Source organism: Apium graveolens, chromosome 5 (genome assembly GCF_009905375.1).
Source record: "Apium graveolens cultivar Ventura chromosome 5, ASM990537v1, whole genome shotgun sequence".
Lineage (NCBI taxonomy): Eukaryota > Viridiplantae > Streptophyta > Magnoliopsida > Apiales > Apiaceae > Apium > Apium graveolens.
The window spans coordinates 88,915,690-88,925,934 of record NC_133651.1 but is presented as its reverse complement, the minus strand read 5'-3'; the positions used below and the strand labels follow the sequence as shown (position 1 = coordinate 88,925,934).

The window sequence follows — 10,245 nt, the reverse complement described above, 5'->3', positions numbered from 1 at the left end:
AGAAGACTAGATGGGGATACTGAATTCTACATTTAGCTAGAGTTTTGACATCATCAATCAGAACTTGTGCATAATTCCATAATGAACAAGTTGGGGGAGATTGTAATATATAAGTGATGATGTCAAAGATCACTGGAGATAACAATATCATTAGTGTCTCTGATCAAAGTATGAAGCAAGCCAGATGGACATCTGATCTAAGGAGGAGATTAATGAACTGTTATTTTTGGTAATCAGTGAAACCTGGGGCCAACCCTAAGTAAGTTGCATTGTTATCTTAATTTATATTTTGTACTTGTAACACTTATAGTCTATAAAAATACAAAGGAGCAGACTGGAGTCTTTTTCCTGAAACAGTATCAAGCCTAAGGATTCTATCTAGAAGAAGATCATGCCTCAGAAGAATTTTGAAGAAGCTTGGAGTTGAATAAATCTGTTTGGAGAAAAATACTCTAAGTCAAGATCTCTACAAGTCACAGATTTAATGTTATAGAGAAGTCATTCGAGAACTCCAGAATGGCTTCTCGAGAAGTCAGGATAGCTATTAGAGAACTCAAGAAGATATCGACAAGCCAAATTGAAGAACTGAAGATTGGAGATATCGACAAGTCATTCCTTCACTAGAGAATTCAGAGTTTTCGATAAGTCTATATTCAGTAGAGAACTCTGAGTTATCGATAAGTCAAGTTCCACTAGAGAACTCAGAGATATCGATAAGTCAAAATTCACTAGAGAACTCTGAGATATCAACAAGGTGAATTTGACTAAAGAACTCTGAGATATCGACAAGTCAAGAAACCACTAGAGAACTAAGAGTTATCAATAAGTCAAAGTGAAGATGTGAAGACTAGAGATCTAGACAAGCCAAAGTTCTCTTATAGAGAACTGAAGACCTCTACAAGCCAAACTAAATATAGAGTACTAGAGATCTCAATAAGCCAATATACTTATCAAGATGTCAAGTGCTCTATATACCTAAACTGGAGATCTCGATGTACAATCTCAAAGTACAAGGTTGCAGATCAGTTCAAAATCCTAGATAAACAATCAACAAACAGTCCAACAGCTGGATTGACAAGTCTACAAAAGCAGTTTGAAGAATGTGCAAGATCAATGGCAAAGATTAACTGACAGAGGAAGATTAAAGTAAACACGAGATGCTAAAGATATGCTAAGCCAGAAATGGAAGATCTGCTTTTCTATAAATAGAATTGACAAGTGACAATTTAGAAAAACTAATAGCATGTCTTATTACATACTGTGTAAACCAGCAGTTAACTGATTTATAAAGTTAACACTGGTCCTTAGTCAGTTGTAAAAATTTAGATCAGATTTCTTGTAACACTCTCAAGTAGAAGCTAAGCTCTTTATTAACAAAGAGCCTAGAAATTTTGTAGCAAAACAGTCTTAATTTTAATATAAAATTAAGTGAGTTTTGAAGATTTATGTTCTTTATTTTTCTGCAAGTTTAAATTCTGCATGAACACATTTCACTACAAAAATCAATTTACTTTGTTCAACCATAAATATTCAAGAAAAGCTCAAAAACAGTAAAACACATTCACCCCCCTGTGTGTTATTCATTTTCTAACAACCTTCATACAATTAAATATAAATGTAGTCCAGTGTTTAGATTTTTGGATTATACTAACTGAGATCGAAGGTACTGATAACCTCACATTAAACTTATGCTGTGAAATTTGAGTTCTTGCAAAATTCTAATACTTTCTGAATAAAGCCACGCTAAAATATTCAAGAAAATGACACCCCGCTGGCTAGTTATGGCCTTGGTGCATGGGGTGCCTATATATACCGCGTGTAATATGTATAGACTTTCAACCAACCCCCAGGCACCAGCTGCAGTAGTTAACTTACAGTCTCAGAAATTTAAGCGAACACATTAGCTTCACAGGTCTAGAAACTTATATACTCCACACAAACACACACAACTTCTCTTTCATATGTATCTTAATCACATGTACTAGTCATTTTTTACCATGTATCTTATTTAATTTTGATGTTACTTCGTTTCTGTTTAAATATTGTTGATTATAATTCATTTTGATTGATTTTAGTGACTTGTGCAGTTGATTTTTTGTTCAAGTAGTCAAGAAATGGATTTGTTGGCTGATTGCAAGGTCTGCATTTACTTCCTACATCATTTTATTTGGTATTATTATGTTTATCAGTCAAATTTATGTCTTGAATTTTTTGGGGATCTTAAGTTTTATGTTTAAATTTAAACAAATTTTTCGAAACAAATGAAGTGATGTCACAACATATGTGGTGTGGACATTATCAGTGTTTATAAAAATGATCACAAAAACATGTGCAGGTTATGTGCAGGTTTTGCATAAAACATAAATCCGCTACTATATATTCATGTATAAAACATAAACACTTTTGCGGATTGGCCTGCGGTTATTTGGCATCTCCAATGGCTGGCACCCGGGATGCCAACTTTGCCACATAGTAAAAAAAATATTATATTTAATTGTCTTTTTTTTCCACATCAATTTTGGCACTCTTTTTTCACAAAACACTCCAATGATTGGCATCCATAAATGTCAACTTCAATATAATTACAAAAGAATATGTGTAATACAAATTAATTAGAAATATAATAAATTATTCATTATTTATTGGGACCACAAATGAAATTGTCATGATAGTTTATTCACTGTTGGGATCACAAATGAAGTTGGCACCTACTTTATGGGATGCCAACTTTTGGCACCCCAAGTTGGCACCCCATGCCACCTCACTTGGCATCCCATGGCATTCCAATAACTCCAATGGAGTGCTAACAAGGGTATCAAGCCACGTCGTGCCACATGGCGTTGGCACCCCTCTTGGCACCCACCATTATAGTTGCTCTAATAACATCTTTGTATTCAACATTACTCTTGATGACGAAATGTCAATGCTGCATTATTTATTAATTATCAAATTGGATCATGCATAATTGTGCATCATACTAGAGGCATTCTTATATATATCCACCTCAATCTGATTGTGAAGCAGTAAACGCAATGCTGCTGCACTGAAGTTGTTTTCTTTCTCAAGTTGCTCCATTACACAGTCATTTTAAATTCTTAAATTTTACGGATCAAGGCATGCCTTTACTCAATTAGATTTATATGCATTAATTTTATATGTACTATATGTATAAGCGCTCATGGATGATATCAAAATTTATCTTATCCACCAGGTAAAGTTGGCGAAATTTCGGGTTAAGGAGTTGAGATATCTTCTAAGCTTGCTTGGTCTTGCATAGCATGGAAGAAAGGCGGTATGGTTTCAATTGCTTTTGTTATATTTTTCATCAATGCTTTGTTGATAGTTAAATTTTTCACTTTTTTGCATGCATATCGTCTTGTTCTATGTTGTGTCATGCAATTATAACTTAATTATAACATTAAAGTTCTAGTATCACATAATTGTATACATTTGTAATATTTGATAATATACCTGCACAATACTCGAGCAACATTCTTTATTACCGAGTCACCTGGCCATGAAGGGTTGATTCCCATGTTTGCAGAATACGTACTATATACCCTCTAACAAATTAATCCTCTATATTCATATCCCTTGGCTACATCCCCCGGTAATCAAACCATATCAGGAAAAAGATGGTTGACCTTTTAGTTTTTGCATATTAATGATGTTTCTGTATTTTGCTATCTTTTTAAAGGATTCACCTCCTGTAGACGTCTACTTTACAATAGTAAATAATTATTTACATGGGTATGGATGTGTTTATTCTTGTAATCTGAAATTCGCTATTTTATCATGTGCAGGACCTTGTAGACCTAATAAAAGATTTGCTTACTTCTGAACAAGGTAAGCTGCTGATAGTACTTAACATTCTATAACTATTTTTAATTAACTCCCGACATTCACAAGAACATGTAAAAATAACTTTAGACTCCGCTCACACTAGTTATTGTATGTGTAAATATTGCTCACCTAAAAGGGGATTGTGGGATGGCTTTATATAGATAAAAAGCTTTCTTTTCCGAAAAAAGTGTTCACATTCTATAAAATTAAACTTTACTACAGACTTCTGAAGTCAAGCCTCTGTAAATCTCTGTTAGCTGTAAATTAAAAATTCAAAACTTTATGGTTCTAATTTATATATATTTATTCTTTTATCTCTTGGCTGTATATAACTGAAATTGATTTTTTTTTCTTATGCACTTGTTCGTTCTAAATTTAAAAATGGCATTTCTCACTTTTTGCTCAGCGTCATTGGGTGCCTCAACGAGTGCCTTATCAGAGACTTTTAGAATGGAAGAAGTTGCAAAATTAATTCAAGACGTGCACATGTGATATTTTGGTTGTCATGTCAAATAAGTATATACTACGATCAATAATTTAGCCGAGAATCAAAGATAAACTGTAGCTTTACAAGAATATACTGGCTCTCTTTTCTTTAATTCTTATATTTCTTATATCTTTCTCTTAGAATGATTCATTCATTCACTTGTTCTATCTTTTTGTTCAGAAATATGGTGGCAGAAACATATGAGTCAGCACATGCTGGACAGACCAGATGTCCGTGTGGTTCCCCATCGCCTGATTTTTTTAAGACTGTCATGGTCGAGGTTAAATTTAAACTTCATCTTTCACAGGCGTATTGTGACTTTGTGTGTGTTTATGTGTTCTTGTTTTTCGTTGAGGATAGTTGTTGATTTGCTATCGATCTGGTGGTTTTGCCAGTCCCTCTAATCAATTTACATTTGGTAAGATAATGAATGTATTAACTCTCAATTATGTTAACTGCTAGCTATTACTGTAAGTGGTATTTACTGCAACTCCTGAAAATGGAGGTTATGGAGAACCTACGCAGTGCCACTGGACAGGCTATCCATGGAGACGTGGACAAAATGTTGAATCACCTTTTAATTTGCATCCATCACATACAAAGTAATAAAACCGAATGAACAATCTGTTCCTGAAGGAGATTCTTTTATAATCCACCATTGGTCGAAGTTATTAGAACTTGAGTACTGATATACGAATCATTCTTTTGAGTTTGTAGTGTTACTGAAGTCATGCTGCCATTTTTCTTTGACTGGATAGATGATTGTTTAGTACTTCCAATTGATTATATACAATTCAAGTAAATACTTTGAAGTAACAAAATTGCTGCATACCTAGAAAGTAGGAAAGGTAGAACATTTAATGCCGTGGATATTTCTGAATTCTCTTATTGTTTATTTTAATCTAACCTAAGCTAAAATTTCCGCAATTGGTTCATTTAACCTATTACGTTGTGAATTTTTGTCAAGCATAATTGCTCAAGTGTTTTGTCATTTGTGCTATTTAAAATTTTTATCCATCAGCATAATTATTTTCCTCTTGCACAAGTATCACCTTTTTAATCTACTCTAATTTAATCATTAACTTTTCAAAAAAATTCTCTTGACAGTGCAAATTTCCAGATTGCCATGTGCTGCAACATAAAGTCTGCGTGCGAGGCCTTCGTGCAGTTCCACCTCACTTTCACTGTGAAGTTTGTCGAATGAATCGGGTTGATCTGTATGTGTATTTCTTGATATATTATTTTACCTGGAAATGGTCTTAACATGTTTAATGGGATATATAAATGTGCATTAGTCCTATGATTCTAATTTTAAGTTTCTGGCTATTGAATTTTGTGTTGCATCTTATTTTGAACTCATTTTTGACTGTGCTGCCATAGTTATTCTTTGTTCTTTAACTTGCATGTTTCTTCCTTTGAAATCCATCAGGAGATATCCTATAGAACCTTTGAGCCCTTCCTAATTGACATCTCATTGACCTTGATTTTAAAAATTGTACTTGTTTGAACAGAGTGTACGTTGCTATTTTTCGGAATGAAAAAAACTCAATATTATTGTATATTTCAGATTTCTTTTTATCTTCTCTCCTCGACTAGCCAGAACAAATGTAGCAAATGTCAACAAAAATGAGAAAGTTAGCAATGTAGTTTATATTTATATATTTGTAATATTTGAATCGAGCTTCCCAAGCACCCCAATTTTCTTTATCATTCTTAGGATTTATTTTGTTTTATTAGTGTTATTTCCTTTTTTCTTTTAAGTTTTTCTTTTTTAAAATTAAAATTTTCTATATGCAAGACCAGCTGCATTATTCAGTTGTACTTGATTAATACAAACATTTTCAACACTTCTAAGATATTTGGTCAGCAGCCATTTGTTTTTAATAGTAAAGAAAGCTCATTCGAAGGTCCAGAATATGTATAATTGAATAAAAATTTTGTTCGTACACCATATTTCACATGGTAGATTATTTAAATACTTAGCATTATTTAACATTTTTGCAACCTTTCATGCATACCTGGCTTTTTTCCTGGTGTTATAACGTTTTGCTGAAGCAGGTTGTGGGTTGGTATGAAGAATTTTTTATATCCAACAAGGCCGGAGCTTCCTGAATTCAAAGTGGATGGGTAAGGATGGATCTTTCAATATGAGTATATTTCTATTTGTCTAGATTCTCAGGTTCATTAATTCTACCTAGTGCACCCCATAGCTTAATTTTCATTTAGCTTTCTATACGAACATAGTCCTGTAAAACTAATTTTTACCTATCTTTATATACAGAACAAACAACACTGTGAATTTAAATACAAAACTCGAAATACAAGGTAGAGATCTACATCTAATTGATCGTGAAGGTTATGAAATTCAGGTAAGCTTCTAACAAATTCATCTATTCACCTGTCTTTTAACTGGAATATTAAGTGACTAAAATGTTGTAGCACTATATTTGTAATCAGGTCTGGTGCATTCTTCTTAATGATGCTGCTCAGTTTAGAATACATTGGCTAAAATATAGTCAACTGGAAGTCAACGGTATGTAGACGTGTAATTTTATGTGTATACCCAAATCGTTAATCAATTGAATTTACCGACCTTTGAACATAAATTATATTTTGAAGGCATCTTAGCTTCATTGAGTATCCAAAATATCTTTCCTGCACAAATAGAACAAGTTTTTCAAACATTTAGATATTCATATAATGTTCAAAAATCACTTTTTTATGTTATGAAATTGGATTTCAATGTAACATGATTATATTATTGTGACATGGTATTGTAAAGGCCGTTTCATGAATTTTTCAAAAGATATACTTGATCTTAAAAGTTTGAGCTTACTATATATTCCATTCTAATTCTCAGGCATTGAGATGGGGATTGTTGATAGACCACAAAATCAGCTGTTAGGCGTAAATGGTCGCGATAGCGGCGCACTTGTAAGTCCTTCCTTATGTGACCATTGACCAACTTTACTTTGCAACACCTGTTTCCTTACACTATATATGCCCTTCAGCAAGATTCCATTTTCACCTTCATTGCTGACCGCCTGAACTAATATGTTATGAATATCTTGCGTTGGTCATTGATTCTTAATAATTAAGGTCATTTGAGTGACTAAATAATTTTCTGCTAACTTGTGGCCTTTTGATCGCTTCTTGCAGATTTCAATGTGCCTGAAAGAAGGATTGAATAAGATCGCTTTTTCAGCGCAAGATAATCGGATTTTTTATCTAGGCGTTCGACTTGTTAGACCGCGCACCATTAAAGAGGTATTTTAACCCTATTATACAAGATAATTTTTATATCCAATGAAAAGTTTTAATTTTGTAGATTTATGCGGCCCTTAACAGTCATAGTAGTTCTCCAAAAAGGGAATACTATTGTTAAGAAGATTTAACGTCATAATTTACAGAACCGATTGTCAGATAATGAAGATTTTATTTTTGCAAAAATCAAATAATAAATACTTTAACTCAGAAATAGCTGTAAAAGTTTTAAAACTTGATGATAGTAATGTTAGTGTGCCACCTTAGAAAAAAAATTAAAGGAGAAATAAATATGTGTTAATTAAGAAAATGACATGTCCAATTTGAAGGAGAAAGTGCCGCTTGGCATAAGTTGTCCTTTTTTAGTATAAGGTAAGATATATCCAACTGCAAATACCATTGGTGTTAAATGTAAACAGGCATACATAGAGCTAATGTTCAACACCCAAAAATTACCATTAGTGTTAAGAACTATATATTATCATGCAATCACATAGCATGCGGTCCTTGTCTGGTATTCTGCTTTGCTATTTTCTGTCATCTGTTTAGCTGCATACAAACCTTTAGAAGGTTCAGTTCTTTATATTCTCTTTCTTTTGTGGCAATCATTATATATTAATTGCTTATATACTGTTGTCTATGTTGGATGTGGTTCTTCTTACTAGATTTGCGAGGTAATTCTTAAAGAACAGGAGGGGGAGACGTTAAATGATGCTAAAGCACGCGTCATTTGCTGCTTAAGAGGTGGAACAACATCACATGGTAATGCTGATAGGGACTTCGAAGTTCTATCTGAAATGACAGTTAATCTCTGTTGCCCAGTAAGTAATGATTTTTTGATTATTTTCATAAGATGTAGATGTATGATGAAGTTGCATATCTATGTAGTGTCCCCCAGGCCCCCCTTGCAATACTTGACTAGTAAAAGATTAGTAATGCATCTAGGAAGGTTCACTTTAAAGCTCTGCGGGTTTGATGAAAAATTTAGACTGGAAAAAGGCATTTAACACACGGATTTTAATTTAAAATTGTAAATTTTTTATAATTCTGTTTTTATGGATGACTTTGTAGTTAGTATAATATATTTCAGATTTACGTTGTCTGAGTGATTCTTCTTTTTCTTGAATTATTTGGGATGAACACCTATATATCTTTTGAGAGAAATAATGATGACCACATCCTCAATGTACATGTTTTGTTGGGTAGGTTTAGTGCAGATTGTTTGGTTGTGAATTGTGAATCTTAGAAAATCTGAACATGATTTTGTGACTATAGATGGCTGGATGTTAGGGTTTTGATACTGGTCGAGGCAAGACAGCTTTAAGATTTTTCTTCATAGAATGGATTAAAACTTATCTCCTATTAAATTGGTATAATTTATTAACTAACTCATCAGATCCATAAAATTACAAGACAACGTAGGGATGAACTTGTTTCCATAGTCTTGGATTATTTCTCTCTTTTCTTTCTTCAAAACTGATATTGTATTCATAGTAATAAACTTTCATTAATCTGTCCATACATGGCTACATAACCAAAATACCAAATCATTTTACTTTTGTTAACTCCACAATTTGAGAAGTTTTGTTCATTATGAACTGTTTATATAAAAATTAATCATTAACGTCTGAATGGCAGATAAGTGGTGCTAGAATGAAGACGGCTAGCAGGTTTAAGCCATGTGTCCACATGGCTTGCTTTGACCTTGAATCATTTCTCGGACTCAGACGGACAGCTAAGCAGGCAAGCGATTGAGTGTTAACAACTAAATTTTACGTTTTTATTTGTGAATTGTGTATAACCAGTGTCCATTGCAGGCGCAATGTCCCATTTGCTTGAAAAAATATCCATTCGAGGACATTATAATTGACCCCTATTTTAATCAAGTAATATGCACGGTATAGTACTATTCTTTTCAGAAAAATTGGTTTGCTTAATATTATTTATATATTCATAGAACATTTTGACAACCATTAACTTGAGTGCATGGCTTTTTTGGATTATTTAGATTGAGCAATCCGGGGAAGACACCACAGAGATTAAGATGAGGTCTGATGGTTCATGGTTTGTAGATCATAGACACAGCACATCCCTGAGAGTACAGTGTGACTTGAGCTCCCCATCCAGGACTACTAATAATGGTGCTTCCTTAGAAGATCCAATGATCATTAGTGATTCTGAATGAGAGAGCAACCAAACGGATTGAGCTAGGCCAAAAACAGCAGTTTCGAAACTTGATACGGGATGTTTAGATACCAGAGGTTTAAGACTATAACTAGATCACTCTTTTATGATTGTATAGATCATGGATTTGTGATCGTCCAATTGAGGAAAAAGTTTGAACCATATGAATGTAGTAGACAGTACCATTCAAGGACAAATGCTTATATGGAACACGAAAAATTCATTCTTCAGCCACAAGTTGGGAATTTTAATAGGTATTTTCTATTTTCTTTTACAAATAATGCTATACAGTTGAGTGAGATCTTAGTATGATTGAACATTCAAAAAGGGGTTAAATTGATATAAAGTTTTTGCTTTGATAGTATATTTTTATTTTTTGTTGTTGTACTGATGTTGTACATTTTTAAGTTAATGAATGCAATTCTTGAGGAAGCTCATCTATTACTTTTTGGAATCTACGGTGTCAT

The 10,245-nt window shown here is 33.1% G+C and overlaps 1 protein-coding gene across 1 annotated transcript; it reads left to right on the top strand.

The window, feature by feature from the left end:
* The first annotated feature begins 2,695 nt into the window (after positions 1–2,695).
* Positions 2,696–9,779, top strand: LOC141660254 (E3 SUMO-protein ligase SIZ1-like). Its single transcript, XM_074467222.1, has 12 exons — positions 2,696–2,919; positions 4,511–4,610; positions 5,438–5,547; positions 6,389–6,457; positions 6,612–6,699; positions 6,788–6,863; positions 7,191–7,264; positions 7,490–7,597; positions 8,260–8,415; positions 9,233–9,337; positions 9,412–9,492; positions 9,603–9,779. Exons 1-12 carry the CDS (start codon positions 2,696–2,698, stop codon positions 9,777–9,779), a joined length of 1,368 nt encoding a protein of 455 aa, XP_074323323.1.
* The last annotated feature ends 466 nt before the right edge of the window (positions 9,780–10,245 follow it).

Bases quoted from the DNA above. Each gene is read 5' to 3' on its own strand.
- LOC141660254 (XM_074467222.1), top strand. From the start codon at position 2,696: ATGAAGTTGGCACCTACTTTATGGGATGCCAACTTTTGGCACCCCAAG. The intron at 8,416-9,232 runs GTAAGTAATGAT...TCTGAATGGCAG, and splicing joins CAGTTAATCTCTGTTGCCCA to ATAAGTGGTGCTAGAATGAA. The intron at 9,493-9,602 runs GTATAGTACTAT...TGGATTATTTAG, and splicing joins TTAATCAAGTAATATGCACG to ATTGAGCAATCCGGGGAAGA.